General features: G+C 40.9%; 1 protein-coding gene across 1 annotated transcript; it reads right to left on the reverse strand.

The window, feature by feature from the left end:
- Nucleotides 1–341: 341 nt before the first annotated feature.
- Nucleotides 342–18017, reverse strand: HAUS1 (HAUS augmin like complex subunit 1). The gene is made up of 9 exons (XM_067464669.1): nt 17911–18017; nt 14358–14532; nt 13169–13304; nt 10353–10487; nt 7565–7688; nt 5067–5132; nt 4728–4799; nt 2115–2162; nt 342–671 (listed from the first exon to the last, which is right to left on the reverse strand). Exons 1-9 carry the CDS (start codon nt 17929–17931, stop codon nt 588–590), a joined length of 861 nt encoding a protein of 286 aa, XP_067320770.1. The 5' UTR covers nt 17932–18017; the 3' UTR covers nt 342–587.
- Between the last annotated feature and the right edge of the window lie 737 nt (nt 18018–18754).

The following is an 18754-nucleotide window of genomic DNA, read 5'->3' on the forward strand; positions in this document are numbered from 1 at the left end:
ACCTCTCAACAAAAGATTCCCCCAGGCACTAACAAGCCACACCAAAAAACTGCCAGGCCATCAAATGCTAATCAAGGTGGTCATTCGAAACATTCACACCTAGCTCCAGCAGACAAGAGTTATTTGTCCCACCCTGGACATTATTCCACAGATATATAAACCCATTTTCCTAGTTCCAACAGACCTCACTACCTCTGAGGATGCTTGCCATAGATGCAGGCAAAACGTCAGGAGAGAATGCCTCTAGAACATGGCCATATAGCTCGAAAAAACAACCCAGGCATCGAACTACTGTCGCTCTTGTGTCTATTCGAAGCACCCCCTCGAGGACAGTTGTCAAATCAGATTTCTACAAAAGTTTATTGCATACGTTTGTTGAGAAAGACCAATCAAGGAAACATTCTTGTAGGAAAAAAGGAAGAGAGTTACACACAAATTACAAAGCGGCACTTGTCTTTTAAAACTGCTTTTGTCAAAAAAGAGATAAAGTGCTGAATAAGATGAAATAGCGGCATCTGAAGTCAAGGCACCACCGTCCACAAAATTCATATTAGTTTCTTTTTTTAAAATGATCGGTACCAGGACAATTAAATGAATGGTCGTTTGGTAGGCAAAGGGACTGAAAGTACGGCCATATCCACTTTAGCTGAAAACTCTTCCTCAAGTGCTGCCTAGAAAAAGGAAGAGAAGAAACAGGAGCCATATTTAGTACTTGGAAGACTCCAGCTTTTTAACATAATGGCTATCAAATGAGAAAAGAAATCACAATAACAGAAATAGAATGAACAAATTCTAGGGTTATATTTTTTTTTAATACAGAAATTTTATTCCACATAACACAATAAAAATATTCAACTTGACGAGAAAAAAAAATCAGACATCAGCAAAAATCAACATTTGTTAAAATACAAACTGATCTGCAATAAATATAAGACACACCAATTGTGCTGCAGCAGATCTAAAAGAAGTTCCATACTTCTTGGAAAAAAAGTTAAAATGTTAAAAGACTGTGGCGCAACTGGCTGGGAATCAGTTGCATTAAGATCACTGCTGACCGAAAGGTCATGAGTTTGAAGCCAGCCCAGGTTGAAGTGAGCTTCCAACCATTGTGTAGCTTGCTGTCGACCTTTGCAGCCCGAAAGACAGTTGCATCTGTCAAGTAGGAAATTTAGGTACTGCTTTTGCGGGGAGACTAATTTAACTAATTTATGACACCATAAAATCTCAAGCAGCAAGCAAGCAAAAGAATGAGGAAGTACTCCATCAGTGTCAGAAATGGACAGTGAAGCAACAGCTCCCCTGGTGGCCAGAATACCCTCATGAAAGCTGGAAATTTAAATAGCCTCTGTGTGTCTGTCTATATATGTTGTATGTCTATGGCATTGAATGTTTGCCATGTATATGTACGTTGTAATCCGCCCTAAGTCCCCTGCAGGGTGAGAAGGGTGGAATATAAATACTGTGAATAAATAAATAAATAAATAATCCAAATTTAGATAGTAGTGGACCAACTTGCATACTTAACACAACACAGAAACAAATTATCTTTTTTTTAAAAGCAATTAAAAGAAAAACTTGGCTTATAGTAGCTGTTATGTTTAGCAGTCATATGTTGTTGTTTTTTAAAAATAAAAACCCTACTTATCTAACTTCTAACAAATACTCCTACGGTATTGTTTAATAGGTAAAGGTTTCTCTTTGACATTAAGTTTAGTCGAGTCCAACTTTGGGGGTGGTACTCAGCTCCATATCTAAGCCGAAGAGCCGGTGTTGTCCATAGACACCTCAAAGTTAATGTGGCCAACATGACTTCATGGGGCGCAGTACCTATCGATTAAGCGGTACCTATGGATCTCACATTTGTATGTTTTCAAACTGCTAGGTTGGCAGAAGCTGGGGCTAATAACGGGAGCTCACCTCGCTCCCCAGATTCGAACCACCAACCTTTCGGTCAGCAAGTTCAGCAACTCAGTGGTTTAACTCAAAACCCAGAGAAATATAATATATGTCATACTGAGAAAAGGGGCTGGTTCTTTCTACATTGGCACAACCCTCTTCTAATGTCTTCAGGAATGATTCCCCTTTTGAAGACAGGCAAAAAAAAAAATACTTACCAGTTCCCTCTTTGCTTCTTCAATTTTCACTTTAGCAAGACTACAGCTCTGGGAAGAAAACAGAAACATTTAGGCAAACACAGGGCTTCCCTGCCTCCCCTTCCGAATGTTTGCAAATCAAGGACATTTTCCAGGAGGTGCTTCTTCAGCATTTTAAGACCGAAAGGATGCACTGATTCAGCACGTTCGTTGAGACCAGCAGCAGAAACCTTTCCATGAAATATGCAATAATGGCAACTCCAACAGATGGCTCAGAATAAACAACATGTCACCATCTGGAGGTCTTCTGCTCCCTAAAGCTGCCGTGTTTATCTCCATACTGCCACCTTCCTGTTCCTTTCGCATTCATCCTCAAAACCAGCTTTACCCATTAAGCTTTTGGCAACCTCTCTTCTAGCTGTATCTCTACTGATGAAAGGCGGCTGAAGGAGGAAGACACAAAACTTACATGCTTTCTTCCTCTACCACGGAGAAAATGATATAATATTACTTTCTTAAGGCACATAAATGCCAAAATGTGCTTGATGACATTATATAAATAAATGCAGCTCACAGACCAGAGGCATCACATTGCTTTATTGTTTTGTGGCAGGTGCCTCCTGCTTGACCAGAAGCAGAAAACGCTATGAAAATCAGGGCTCATGCAGTTCTTAAAACTGTAATCAGCATATATAGCTGGCATTGCCCAGGTGTCCGAGGAGCCACTGCTCTTCTGTTTTTATCCCTTCTTTCACTTTCCTTTCCCTCATATTTTCCCCCCTTTCCCTTCTCTTCCTTTGTTCCATCCTTTTCCTTCTTACCACCCTTGCCTCTTTCCCTCTCCTTGCCTTTCTTTCCCTTCTTTCTTGCTTTCCTTCCTCCCTTCCTCCCTTCCTTCCTTCCTTCCTTCCTTCCTTCCTTGTTTTCTTCCCCTCCCCTTTCTCCCTTCTCCAGCTCTATGAAGTCCTACCCAGAGGTGGCCCTAGGTAATTTTCAACAGCATTCTGCCCCCCTCCCCCCCCCCCCCCGCCAACCAATCACGTATATATTTTCTGTTCGTCGTGGGAGATCTGTGTGCCATATTTGGTTCAATTCCATCACTGGTGGAGTTCAGAATGCTCTTTGATTGTAGGTGAACTATACATCCCAGTAACTGCAACTCGCATATGTCAAGGTCTATTTCCCCCCAAGAGGGCCTCAAGAGCGCCCCTGGGCAAAATCAACTATACTGCAAATGCTTACTTTGCGTAATGGGTTGAGCCGCCCCTGGTCCTACCTCACAATATCTCCATTGCTCTGTGGCTTTGTTTTCCTTCCTTCCTTCCTTCCTTCCTTCCTTCCTTCCCCAGCAACATCACAGAGGGTCACTTCACCTAGTAACACTCACCCCTTCACCTACCAACTGCCAATTCAGTGGCATCATTAAGGGTTACTTCACTTAGCAACAGCTTTTGTCATACAAAGACTTTGACTTTTATACATATATAAAATAGATAGATTAGCAACTACGGTTTGAGTATCCCTTCTGTCCATAAGTATTTTGTATTTTGGAATATATATGTACATAGATAGATAGACAGATAGATAATCTCCTACCATTTCACAGACCCTCAGTTGGAGAGTTATGTGAAATGGCAGGAGGCATGGATTCCTCCCTCAATATTTCTCCAGTATAACATCTCATAATAATAATATAATAACATTTATTTGTACCACGCCACCATCTCCCCTATGGGGACTTGGAGTGGCTTACATGGGGTCAGGCCCGAACAACAATTACAATAAAGAGAACCAAAACACAACTGAAAACGCAAACAATAAACAACATTATAATTACATAAAACATATAAATACATAACAATGTAAGAATTACAATAGACACAGACCCAGAGACAATGGGCGGGCTACATGTAATTATTAAAAACAACTAATTAAAACTAATTAAAAACTCAGACAAGATAAAAGAGAGAAGCAGATAATATATGGAGTAGTACTCATAATGGCAGGGGTTGTGGAGTCAAGCTTTCCCACAAAGGGGGGGGGGGGGGCGTCTACTCTAATGACAAAGTTATCATCTAAATCATACACAAACAAGACACAAGACCAAAGAGACAGAAAGGATCTGTGAAATGGTGGCAATTCAAGCATGATGCCCAATGCAAAGACATGCTTCCCGCTGCTAGACAGACCTTCAGGTCTCTCTCCAGCCTGAGTCTCATTCATTCGTTACTTGTGTTTTGAATGAGAAATAATGCTGGAGAAAGATTGAGGCACTAAGAGATGAGCAAGCAAGTGTGATGCAGTGTGGAAGCTGGTGGCTGGCAGCCAAAACTTTGTGGGTTTTGGACGTTTTTTGGATTTTTGATTTCCAGATAAGCAAGTATTGTTTCCCACACAGCACCTACTGTAAAACCCCAAACTGACCAACCATATAATGTGTTTAATTAAAACATTATGCAGTTTTCAGTGTAAAAGTAAGCTCCACTTCCTATTTGGGTTTTCCCACATTCCTTAGACACACCATGACGTTATCATCAATGCAGTACTTTTGCCAGGGTTGCCATGCTAATCAGCTATTCACATATAGAGGACAGAGCTTGAAGACACGAATAAGTGAAAAAGGAGAATAATTACAGGGGGCAGGTCCAAGTAGGATTCCAGTTTCTTTTCCAAAGGTGCAGTTTCCTTCTTTATTTCTGCCAGTTTCTGTGGACAGAACAGAGCAAGTTGTTCATATATTCCACCAAGACTTTTTTCATGAGAAAAAAAGGTAAAATAAATGCAACGAGGAGAGAGGACTTGGATCCCTCTGCTATCATTAGAGAGATATTAAGAGCTAGTCTTCCTTCCTCCAGGAAACTCACAACCAAGTACCATCTGGGTAAATGTCTGTTCCTCTCAGTCACCCTGGTTAAATGCCAACCAGCATGTGTCATTTGAAAACAGCACCACTATCCATGGCGTAACGCTCACCTCCGAAAGCTTCACTAGAGATGCATGCGTCAGGGAAGCCTCTAGCCCACTTGCAGACAGTTGCTTCTGCAGAGAGGAAAAGGAAAAAAGGCAGGAGATAATGGTTCTAGAACATGGCCATACAGCCCGGAAAACTCACAGCAACCCAGTGTTTCCGGCCATGAAAGCCTTTAACAACACAGGAGAAAACAATGAGTGTTGCTCAGTAGCAAAATTCAGACAGTAAACATTACAAAATGAAACATTTCAGAAGAAGGATGAAGAATCATTTCACTATTTCCTGTCTGTCATATACAGGCAATCTCCGAGTTACAGACATCTGACTTACTAATGATTTATAGTTAAGAATGGGGGTGGGACAACAGGAAGTGAGAGAAATCTACCCCTGAGAAGGGAAATTCACCCCTGAAAGAATTATCATGGGGAAAAGGTGTGTCTGCTGAAGCTTTATCCCCAATCTTCATTTCTACAACAAGCCATTTTTTTCAAAATCCAGTTATCACAGGGACAGAAAGTGAGGGGAAATCTTTTAAACGGGGGCACAGACAGCAAAACAAACACCACAGGGGTATTAACCCTTTCCTATGCTATCCAAAGCTAATACAGATATATATTTGGCTGGAGTGAAACTTTAAAAATGCACCTGTTCCAACTTACAAATTCAACTTAAAACAAACCTAAAGAAATTGGTGACTGCCTGCATACTCAGGTATTAGACAACTTTATGTATACGTTCAAGGTAATTTTGGAGCCAAAATTATGGATTTTTATTTTAATGCAATTTTCCTGCTTCTTGGAAGGGGGTTGGACTGGATGGCCCATGAGGTCTCTTCCAACTCTTTGATTCTATGATTCTAAGTCAAGGCTGATTTCCAGACAGGACATCTCCTCCTGGCCACCACTGACATTTCCCCACTCAGACATTAATTAATAAAATGACAATAAAATATTTTTATTTTATTGTATTATTCAACTCTCCTTTAGCCTTGAGGCGGAGCACAACATAATTAATTACATCTATACAATCACATATTGAAGCATAGTTTTAGAAAGTCAGAAGTGGTGCTGTGGTAGAGAGAGAGCAGAAGGGGTCATTTCTTCTTTTAGGTTCTGTTGGGATAGACTACGGGCCCTTCCACGCAGCCTCATAATCCAGAATATCAAGGAAGATAATTCACAATATCTGCTTTGAACTGGGTTATCTGAGTCCACACTGCCATATAATCCAGTTCAATGTGGATTTCATATAGCTGTGTGGAAGGGGCCTCAGCTTTCACTATTCTACTCACAAAAGGGTTCATTTCCCCTTATGAAAAGGATTAAATTACAGTTATTCATTACTAAATTGATCCATGGTATTTTAGTAAGAGAAACTGTGTAGTTCACACATGGGCAAACTTAGACCCTCCAGGTGTTTTCGACTTCTAACTCCCTACTGGCTGTGAGGAATTGTGGAAGTTGAAAGCCGAAACATCTGGAGAGCCGAAGTTTGCTCATGCCTACCCTAGGGTGACCATAGGTTACTAATAACATGAAGGCACACAACAACCCAACACAAAGCACACTACCAGCTGTAAGGAATTGTGGGAGTTGAAGTCCAAAACACATGGAGTGTCAGTGCATTTCAATGCCTGAGCAGGTATTGAATCCTGGTTTCCAAAGTCCAATATTCAATCCATCATGCTGCACTGGCCACAGAAACCCGCTTTAGACCAAGTAAAGACTCTTGTTTCATCTGCCCCAGGGGCCATTTGCTCTGACTTGCAGTGGCTTCTTGGGATCTGATATTTCCAAGCCTGATCTGTCTCTATCGAACATCCCTCCACTGACAATGCTGAACTGAGCATCTTTCACAAACAGAGGTGTTCTCTCATAGAAAATTATAAGTCTTTATCAGGCTTTGGCTCTATGGACAGTAGTTGCCTAATGTTTACGTATGTTGTTCTAATATTGTTTTAAATTGTTTTTAATTGATTTAATTATTGTTGTTTGGGAATGGAATAATGCCACTCATGTAAGCCGCCCTGAGTCCCCTTCAGGGTGAGAAGGGCAGGATATAAATGTTGTAAATGTTGTTGTTTATTCATTCAGTCACTTCTGACTCTTCGTGACCTCATGAACCAGCCCATGCCAGAGCTCCCTGTTGACCGTCACCAACCCCAGCTCCTTCAGTCAAGCCAGTCACTTCAAGGATACCATCCATCCATCTTGCCCTTGGTTGGCCCCTCATCATTTTCCCTTCCACTTTCTCCAGCATCAATATCATAAATAAATAAATAAATAAATAAGTGTTCAGGTATAACATTATGGTCAACATCGGGGGGGGGGGGGGATGGCCTCTAGAATCAAATAGAAGGACCTAGGGATTCCATATTAACTCACGAAAGTGAAACCCGCAGATGTGGAGTGCTGACTATACTAGTAAAATGTGGAGTTCCCAGCTTTTTCATAATTCGCATCTTCTGTAGCAATACTAGTATAAGGATGCTTGTGCTAACCTCTGATGCTTCAATTCTGGATTTCATATCCTCTGATTTGTCTTTCAGGAACTTCATGTTTTGGGTCCGGCTCTCAGCCTTTGCTTTTTCTACCACCAAAAGTTCTTCTGTTTTGACGATGTCACTGGAAAACAGTTATACATTTTCTGTAACAAGAAGTCTCATAAAACATACAACAACAACAACGAATTTATTACCAGCCTTTCCTCACAGCTTGATAGCTATGAAGGGGACAGAACACAAACTGCATCAAGAGCTGTGCTGGCTAACCCAGAACAACACAAGAATTTGGGACTGAACTTTGTACATCGTACAAGACAAAAAAATCCAAAATTTTTATTCTTGCCCAAGAAAGCATCAAATACTGAGCCTGTGATCAATTCCAGACCCCCAGCACAACTCATGTGCCTTTGTGAGAGGGAGTGTTCCCTTCCATGAGAAGAAAGAGACTAAAGGAAAGAGGTTGAGAGTCCTAATGAGAGCAACCTAAAATGAACAGAGGTCAAGGAAAAGGGCCCATACCTGCCCTGGAAGAGCTTTTACAGCTTTTACAGATTGAAAAGGCAGACCTGAAGGTACAATACTATAGCAAGTAGTGTTTTTAAGGTTTCTCTTGAAGGTCTGCAAAATTCAGCACAACAATCAAAGATAGGGCCATGCAGCTAAACTTTCCTACAGGACAAAGGAACATTGGTTTGGATGATATTTCAGGGACCCTCGAGGCCTGGATTTTCACAACAGGTTGAGAGTTTGAACAATCCATTAGAAAGCCTTGCTGCGTAATAAGGACACGTCCTCCTTGTATTTATTTATTTATTTATTGGATATTTATAGTTATATCCCACTATCTGTCTGGAGATACAAGGCTGGTGTACAATAAAATCAAATTGAATAATTGAAACCATTCTTAAAAGCTAAACAAATGTTAAACAATTTAACGAGCTACAAGGCAAATTAAAACTGATTGAAATAATGTAAAACTATTGAAAACTATATACACTTATGGATCTTTGTAAAACCAATTAGTCCCCAAAGGTCATTAAAAAGCAGACATCTTTTAACAACCTGCAACATTCAAGAAGAAATAGTTTCAGCATCTCTCATCTGGAATTCTGAAATCCAAAATACCTTGAAATCCATTATTGTCTACAGGGGTCGTATCTGAAAACTGCAATTCCACTGGAGCATTGCAGCACACCCAAATATCTGGGAGTCTCTCTGGACCGTGCCCTGACCTACAAGAAGCACTGCCTGAATATCAAGCAAAAAGTGGGTGCTAGAAATAATATCATACGAAGGCTGACTGGCACAACCTGGGGATCACAACTAGACACAGTGAAGACATCTGCCCTTGCACTATGCTACTCTGCTGCTGATATGCATGCCCAGTGTGGAACACATCTCACCATGCTAAAATAGTAGATGTGGCTCTTAAACATGCCGCATTATCACGGGGTGCCTGCGCCCTACACCACTGGAGAAATTACACTGTTTAGCCGGTATTGCACCATCTGACATCTGCCGGGAAGTAGCAACCAATAGTGAAAGGACTAAGGCAGTGACATCTCCAGCTTATCCCTTGTTTGGGTATCAGCCAGCACGTCAACGACTTAAATCAAGAAATAGTTTTCTTATATCTACAAAGACACTCGCTGGAACACCTCAGCAAGCGAGAGTTCAAAAGTGGCAGGCTCAAACCCAGAAACTCAATCAATGGCTGATACCAAATGAGAGACTCCCCTCTGGGCACACAGACGACTGGGAGACTTGGAAGGCCGCTGAACAGACTGCACTCTGGCACCACGAGATGCAGAGCCAACCTCAAGAAATGGGGCTACAAAGTGGAATCCATGACATGTGAGTGTGGAGAAGAGCAAACCACTGACCACCTATTACAATGCAACCTGAGCCCTGCTACATGCACAATGGAGGGCCTCCTTGCAGCAACACCAGAGGCACTCCAAGTGGCCAGCTCCTGGTTAAAAGGACATTTAATCAACTACCAAGCTTGCAAACTTTGTGTTTTGTTTGTTTGTTTGTTTAAAAATGTAATGCAACTGTTTGGTCTGCCCCTGACACGATAAATATATCAGAAAACACCTTCGTTTTCTAATACAAACTTTATTTCATGCACAAAATCTGTTTCAACAGGCCTTTGATCTGTTTCAACAGGCCTTTGATCTTTGATATTGCTGTTTTAAATTGTTTTAAATTGTTTTAAAATTGTGTTAGATTTAAGCCTGTTCTTGTAAGCTGCTCCGAGCCCCAGGGGAGTGGCGGCATATAAGTTTGAATAATAAATAAATAAAATAAAATCATTTAAATATTGCTTCAATTTACCTTCAGGCTATAAACATAAGGTATATAAGGAACGAACATGAATATTGTGTTTAGACTTCGGTCCCATCTCAAAGGTATTTCATCATGTACATACACACAAATACAGATATTCCAAAATCCCACCCCCACCCCCCAAATATACAAAATCCAACCATTTTCCATGAAGGAATATCCAATCTGGTCCCAAACATTTCAGATAAGACCCTCAACCTGTATTGTATAACCAGGGTGTTAAAGCAAAGAAGGTACCCTGCAGTACTTACTCTTTTAGTAAACAACAGCAAGCTTCAAATTACAAGTTACACCCTGTAGTAGCAAGAACTGTCATGCATATATAAACAAAACACAGCCTGATCTATTCATGCAGAAAATCAAAAGTCATAGAATTCTGCTTGAACCGGAGAACACAAAAACGAGGTAATAAAATGCACTAGTTTGAAGTACTTACTCCTGAAGACGTTTCTCCAGCACTAGGGCGGATGTGAGCTTTTTCCTCAGGTTGCTCAGCTCAAACTCCATGTCTTTGTTTTTTGATTCTGCTGCATGCAAATCTGAAGTCAGGTCATTGATGGCAGGAATAAAGCTGCAGACAGTAATGTTATGTCAACTTTGTTTTTTTCTTTCAAAGTAACATTTGTGATACAGCAGTGCTAGGACAGAGAGATCTAACTATTGGGCTCCTCAGCACTGACGAAACTTTCAAAAACAGAAATGTTTCATAAGATGCTTAATACCCTTTGGAGGAGAGTACCGTATATACTCAAGTATAAGTCGACCCGAATATAAGCCGAGGCATCTAATTTTACCACAAAACAACAGGAAAACTTATTGACTCGAGTATAAGCCGAGGGTGGGAAATGCAGCTGCTACTGGAAAATTTCAAAATAAAAATAAATACCTATAAAATTACATTAATTGAGGCATCAATAAGTTAAAATGTTTTTGAATGTTTACATAAAACTGTAATTTAAGATAAGACTGTCCAAATCTTGATTAAATCATTATTCTAATCTTCTTCAATGTAAATGTGCTTACATATCCTTCCAATAATAACAGTATAATAATAATAATTAAATCCAGCATATATACCTCGTTTACTGTATCATACTGTGTTTTTGTGACAGTATAATAATAGTAATAGAGTAAAACAATGGTAATGTAATAACAGTAATTACAGAGTAAAATACTAAATGCAGTAATAATAACAATAAAGTAAAATAATAAATGTAATAATAATAATAAAGAGTAAAATGATAAATAATATTAATAATATTAAATAGGGTAAAATAACAACTGTAATGAAATAATAAGAGTAAAATAATGTAACTATAATAATAATAAATATAGTAAAATAGTAAATGTAATAAAATAATAATAACAAAATAAAATAATAAATAACCTTGTATAAGCCAAGGGGAACTTTTTCAGCCTAAAAAAAGGGGCTGAAAAACTAGGCTTATATTCGAGTACAGTATATATTTCTGCATCTGAAGAAGTACGGCCTGCACTCCACATTCTCTGTGAATAAGGAGCACAGTATCCCAGTGAAAGTGAAAAATCACAAATAAAGAAATGACTTTAAAAATGAGAATACCTCTCCAGGAACTTCTAGGTTTTTCAGCACAACTAAAGGGTCAACATCCATTGGAAACTGTCCGTAGAATCGAACTGGAGGGCCGAGAGATTCCCAGGGAGGTGAGAACTACAGCTTTGGAATGTTTTTACTGCACCAAGGCATGGTGGTTAAAGTAGTATTAAACAACATTAATTCTGTAGTTTAGAAGATGCACTCTGTGCTGCCTAAGCATTGCACAAGCTACCCAACAACAGTACCTGGCCAGTGCACCATTCCAACACATGATGAAGACATTCTGATCAAAAACCTCTATCCATTTCCATGTGGTGGAAGCCCCTTTTTTGAAACTTTTAAACAGAGGCTGGATGGCCATCTGTCAGGGGTGCTTTGATTGTGCTTTCCTTGTATGGCAGGGGGTTGGACTACATGGCCCATGTGGACCCTATTATTCTATTGTTGTTGTAGATTAATTAATTAATTAATTAGCTAGCTAGCTTCATTTCTACCCAGCCTTTCTCACTCAAGGTAGCTTACAATTGCAAGAAAAATTCAATGCCAGTAAAAACCAGTACTAACAATAAAAATTAAACAGTTAAAAACGATTAACATCAGTATCTTCTATATAAATAAAAATGCAATGTTCGTTTGTGGGATTCACATAACTCAAAAAACACCGGACGAATTGATACCAAATTTGGATGCAAGACACCTGCCAACAAATGACCATCACTCATAAAAACACTGAACAACACAACAGAAAAGCCTTAAAAAGCAAAAAAAAAAAACCATTACAATGCATGTGCAAAACCACATATATACACAAATATATACACACATACACATATATACACACACAAAACACATGTACACAGACTGGGCCACAGCAACGTGTGGCAGGGGACGGCTAGTACAAATTTAAAAAGCATTTAAAGTGCTTATAGGTCAATATTAATAATTGGTGGACCTGTAAAAGGGCCAAAAAAGTGTGGAAACAAATTCATGGGGTAATCCAAGAAATTCGTAAAACAGGAATCAACTTCAAGGCTGAACTTCCATTACAAGGACTATTGGATAATCAAATAAAAAAGGAATGCAAGAGAATACTGCAATACATGTTAACAGCGACAAGAATTGTGTATGCCCAAAAGTGGAAAACAACAGAGATACCAACAGTAAAAAAATAACTGGGCAGTAAAGAGGTGGGAAATAATAGAAACAGACAAATTAACAATCTTGTTGAAGGTTAAGTCATTGGACACATTCTCAGGAAAATTGGAGTCATTTATATTATTATAAATTATTATTATTATTATTATTATATAAAATATTATTATATTATTAAATAAAATTGTTATTATTGTTGTTGTTGTTGTTGTTATTTTATGTGTTAGCCATCTGGGTGGGGCTAATTGGAGCTGCATTCCAAGCCTTCTGGAGATGCATCTATACTGTGGAATTAGTGCAGTTTGATACCACTATAACTCCCATGGCCCAAACACTATGGAACCACAAGAGCTGTGGTTTTTTAGCTTTCTCTAGCAAACCGTAAATCCCAGGACTCTACAGCACTGAGCCATGGTTGTCAAAGTGGTGTCAAACCACATTCATTCTACAGTACAGATGCACCGGGAAACCCTAGATTTCCTCTCCTGAACTACAGCATTTAACACAAGCCTATCCAGATTTACCTTGCGAGGGATGTGTCCTTCGTTTCAAGGGCCAGAGCTACATCCACCAAGTTGTTCAGGTAGCTGGTGCTCATTTTTGACAAGCTGCTGAAAGAAAGGTTTAGGCTCTCAGTCAGAAGGTCCTGTAGATAGCTACCTGCAAAAGCAATGAAAGATTTGAGATGCATTTGCTTTGATTGAAGAGGATCAAGCAGGGCACTTTTTACTGGAGAGATAACCTCTCCTCAGTTATTATCTATATATATAAAAATGTAATGTTTGTTTGTGGGATTAACATAACTCAAAAACTGCTGGATGAATTGCCGCCAAATTTGGCCACAAGACACCTACTAACCCAATGGGTGACCATCATTCAAAAAAATTGATTTTGTCATTTGGGAGTTGTAATTGCTGGGATTTATAGTTCACCTACAATCAAAGAGCATTCTGAACTCCACCAATGATGGAACTGAACCAAATGTTGCACACATGACTCCCATGACCAACAGAAAATACTAGAAGGGTTTGGTGGGCATTGACCTTGAGTTTGGAAGTTGTAGTCCACTTACATCCAGAGAGCACTGTGGACTCAAGCAATGATGGATCTGGACCAAACTTGGCACGAATATTCCATATGTCCAAATATGAGCACAGATGGAGTTTGGGGGAAATAGACTTTGACATTTGGGAGTTGTACTTACTGGGATTTATAGTTCACCTATAATCAAAGAGCATTCTGAACCCCACTAACAACAGAATCGGGACAAACTTCCCACACAGAACCCCCATGACCAACAGAAAATACTTAAGGCCATCCAGTGTAACTCCTTTACCAGAGCAAGATCATGTAATCCTGACAAAGAGCCATCCAGCCATAGATACAGATATATATATTTCACACACAGAGAGATATAGTATCATAGATTTGAAAGGGACCCCTAAAGAAGGACAATTATGTTGCATGTTCCAGAGTTGGCAAACCAGACAATCTCTACATCAACACTGACAAAGAAACAGCAAGAAATACTGTTTACCCACAAGCAGAAAGAAATTACATATATTAAAAGCCAACACTTTCTCATTACTTTATTTTCCAGATCATCAGACTAGCATGGAGTGGCTAGTTAATAATAATAAGCAAGAGAGAAATAAAAAGGGCTTTGTTTATAGTGAAACCCCATTGCTGGAACACTCTCAGCTCTTATCTCACCATCAGATTCATATTCAGCCGCTTTCTGGTTTGTGTCTTCAATTAATAAGCTGACATCTCCATCTCGGGACTCGTTGCATTCAGCCAACTCATACAGAATGTCTATTGTCCGTGTGTCTGCTTCGAAGGAGGGGATCGGCTGGTCTCCAAATGACTTTTTCAACCACGGTGCAACCTGCCATGGACGAAGAAGAGGAACAAGATGAGTGGCCCCACCTATCTAGATCCTCTAGTCATGGTATGGGTAAACTTGGTCCTTCGAAGTGTTTTGGACTTCAACTCCCACAATTCATAAAAGTCCAAAACACCTGGAGGGCCAAAGTTTTTCTGTGCCTGCTGTAGACCAATGCAGACTAATACAGCCATGTCTTTGAATAAATGATCAAGGGTCAGGAGAACAAGCCCTATGAGGAGTGGCTTAAAGAGCTGGGCATGTTTAGCCTGCAGAAAAGGCGGCTGAGCGCAGGCATGAGGAAGGCCACGTATCAATATGTGAGAAGTCATAGGGAGCAAGCTTGTTTTCTGCTGCCCTGGAGACTAGGACACAATGGAACAATGGCTTCAAACTACAGGAAAGGAGATTCCACTAGAACATTAGGAAGAACTTCCTGTGAGAGCTGTTCAGCAGTGGAACTCTCTTTCTGCCCCGGAGTGTGGTGGAAGCTCCTTCTTTGGAGGCTTTTAAGCAGAGGCTGGATGGCCATCTGTTGGGGGTGCTTTGATTGCGATTTTCCTGCCTCTTGGCAGGTGGCAGGATTGGATGGCCAACGAGGTCTCTTCCAGCTTTATGATTTTATGAATGTTCATTCCCAATTTATTAGTGTAGGACTTGAATATATGGATGTTCCGTGGTGCTTTTTGCTAGGAAATTCCTTGGACATCTGGCCCCAGTTAGGACCTCCCCCCACACAAAAAAATCTTGTCGTCAAGCACTTTACGATTATTATATCCAAATCCTTAATAGTAAATCATTCTTATCCTCATCGCTGCTATATGATATTTGCATTTTACACATTAGTTCTGTCCTCTAATGGTGTGGCACCAGTCTGTCCACCCACAATGAGACACTGAACTATGCTATTGGTTGTTGGTTATTTTTTATTTCTTTATATTGTATTTGTTGTTGATATGCATTTCAATGTTTTAGCTGCTCTGTTGGGTCTGGCCCCATGTAAGCTGCCCCAAATCCCTTTGGAGAGATGGAGGCGAGGTATAAAAATAAAGTTGTTGTTATTATTATTAGTATATATATTATTACATCCAAAAAACAGCACAACGTATGAGGCTTGATGTGAGAGGCTGTAGACTCTAACATGAAGTCCTTCAATAAATAGACTTCCTCGTGCCACTTGAAAGGGAAATCACTGTAGCAGATCCTTCAGTAAGGGATGGCTCCGAATCTAGCAAAAGACATAGCTCTGAATCTACCTACCAAAACTACTTAATCCTTGTAAGAGTAAGAAAGTTGGTAATTGTGTTGCACATGAAAAAAAATAGACAAAGGAGGAGATACTCTAGAGGAGGCATGAGCAAACTTCAGCACTCCAGGTGTTTTGGACCACAATTCCTAACAGCAGGTTTATTTATTTCATATCAAAAGCATTGCATAAATTAGTATAAAACTGGTAAAAATAGAAGGAGCACAAGTGGCTAAATATCTTTTGACCAAAAATGGGTAAAACCAACGGCATTATCTGTAGCCTCCAACAATTCTTCCTCTGTACATGAGGCAGGGCACAGTGGACAAGCATACAGATGCGGGGTTGTCTATTCTGCTTCACAGTCACACAAGGTAGAGGATTCCTTTAGGTAGTGCCATTTTGCCAGGTTGTCTTTTGATCTGCCCACTCTGCTTCCAAGTCTGTTCAGGGACTTCCAAGTTGCACATTTTTGGTTTGCCCCTGGGGGCAGACCCTCATGGGGGAGCATCCAATTGGGATTTCCTGGTTGCCCAGAGTGATACCCTGATGACCAAGAACATTAAGAGGCGTGGTGGTTCTCATGAAGCTTTTCCTTGATTTGAGTCTACTGGGAGGAGGCTGGTAGCCATGTAGTGGATGGCTTTCACAGTATTCAACCTTATTTCTCTCACATTTAGCAGCAACTTCCCGTCACACATCGGGGGGCAATGCCAGCTAGCTTGTAGCGTCTAGCATGTGTAGGTTTAAGAAATCCTGTGTTTATTTTGCTTGTTTCATTCACCTGCTTTTGCTATGTTCACCTGCTTTGCGTGGGCAGACTTGTGCCAAGTAGGGCAGGCAACCCGGCAGTTAAGTAACACAAGGGTATTTATTTATTTATTTACTTTGCTTGTATACCGCAATTTCTCAGCCTTGTAGGAGACTCAACGCGGTTTACAACAAGAGCAAAAGTCAATCCAACAGCATACAACATTTAAAAACCATTAACAGCATAATATACAAAATGACATATCAATAACAACACATTAACGTCTTGTAACTAGAATCGTGATCCAATTTGTCTTCCATAATTCCGTTTCCTATATTCATCGTGTACATTGCATTGTTTAACCGAACGCCTGTTTGAACAGCCAGGTTTTTAGTTTTCTTCGAAACACCATTAACGAAGGGGCTGATCTAATGTCCATGGGAAGGGCGTTCCACAGCCGAGGGGCCAGCACAGAAAAGGCCCTGTCCCTCGTCCCCGCCAGCCGTGCCTGTGATGCAGGCGGGATCGAGAGCAGGGCCTCCCCAGAAGATCTTAAGAGTCCTGGTGGGTTCATAAGCAGAGATACGTTCGGATAGGTAGCTTGGGCCAGAACCGTTTAGGGCTTTAAAGGCCAACGCCAGCACTTTGAATTCAACCCGGTAGCAAATTGGCAGCCAGTGTAGGGCTGACGTCCGTGTTAATTTTGGGTCTGCACCCCATGTGTTGCCAGTAAGTTTCCGCAGGATGTTACTGCGTGCAGCTACTTTGTGCTTGGTGTTCTTGCAGTTTTTCCTATATGTTAGTGTTTGATCTAAGGTGACTGTTGGGAGTGTCTAATGATCAGGGTAGTCTGGATGTTGGGAATGACAATGAGGTTCATGTATCTAATGATGTTCCTAATGATGAGGTTGCTACTGATGCAGAGAATGACAATGGGATTCCTGTTAAGTGTCTTTTTTGGCAATAAATCATAAGCTGACATGTATATTAAAAATTAAGAAGTATATGGAAACAAAGTGATTTTGATGATGTATGGAGAAAATTTATTGAAAAAGGGTTTAAAAAGAAAGAAGGAAAGTTACCTCTACAAGAAGAATTGAAATTTTGGACAGATGATATGTAAAAGCTGTGGCTTGGGAGAGGGGAGAGGAGCACAGCAGTGAGGAATAGATAATATGTATAAGCAGAAAAATAACAGTAGATGCCAAAAGTTAGTATGGTAGGTTGTATTGAATAATATGAATCTGCTGTAAAATAAACAAATGTATTAAACTATGATAAAATAACAACAAAGTGTCTTTTCTTGTTTCATGTCCAGCTTGTGGTTCTACTAAGGCTCCTAGCTTCTTTTCTAACCTAGCTTCTTCCCGAGAGGCCCACTCACCCTCTTGAGCTTCTCCTCCATGTTTGTCTATGAACGCTAATTCATTTGCAAACCTTCCCGCTTTCTGCCTGAAACTTTCTTCCGGCGCTAGGCGATGACGTCAACGGAAGAGGTGGCCTCTATTGCTATGCAAATCAAACCCTTTGAGCCACGCCCCCTCGCAAATATCAAATCACAGCCTGAAAATGGAGAAGGGGGCGGGGTTTCTCCATTGCGTCATTGCGTTGCCGAAAGCGGCGGGGCTTGGTTCCTCCTTAAGTGCGAGGGGGCGTGGCTTCGCTAAAGAGGAGTGGTTACGAGTGGTTACAGTAGCTGAGCTGCGAAGGGGGCGTGGCTTCTCCATTACGTCATTGCGTTCCCGAAAGGGGCTTGGTTCCTCCTTAAGTGCGAGGGGCGTGGCTTCGCTCAGGGGGCGTGGCTACGAGTGGCTACAGTAGCTGAGCTGCTAAGGGGGCGTGGCTTCTCCATTGCGTCATTGCGTTGCCGAAAGGGGCGGGGCTTGGTTCCTCCTTAAGTGCGAGGGGGCGTGGCTTCGCTAAAGAGGAGTGGTTACGAGTGGCTACAGCGGCTGGACTGCGAAGGGGGCGTGGCTTCTCCATTACGTCATGGCGTTGCCGAAAGGGGCGGGGCTCGGTTCCTCCTTAAGTGCGAGGGGGCGTGGCTTCGCTAAAGGGGCGTGGTTACGAGTGGTTACAGTGGCTAGACTGCGAAGGGGGCGTTGCTTCTCCATTACGTCATTGCGTTACCGAAAGGGGCGGGGCTTATGTTTCAGGCCCTCCTCTTTCAAAGTGAAGTCTCTCCTTAAGCGTGGTGGGGGCGTGGCTTCGCTTAAGGGGCGTGGTTA

Source organism: Anolis sagrei, chromosome 2, assembly GCF_037176765.1.
Source record: "Anolis sagrei isolate rAnoSag1 chromosome 2, rAnoSag1.mat, whole genome shotgun sequence".
NCBI lineage: Eukaryota > Metazoa > Chordata > Lepidosauria > Squamata > Dactyloidae > Anolis > Anolis sagrei.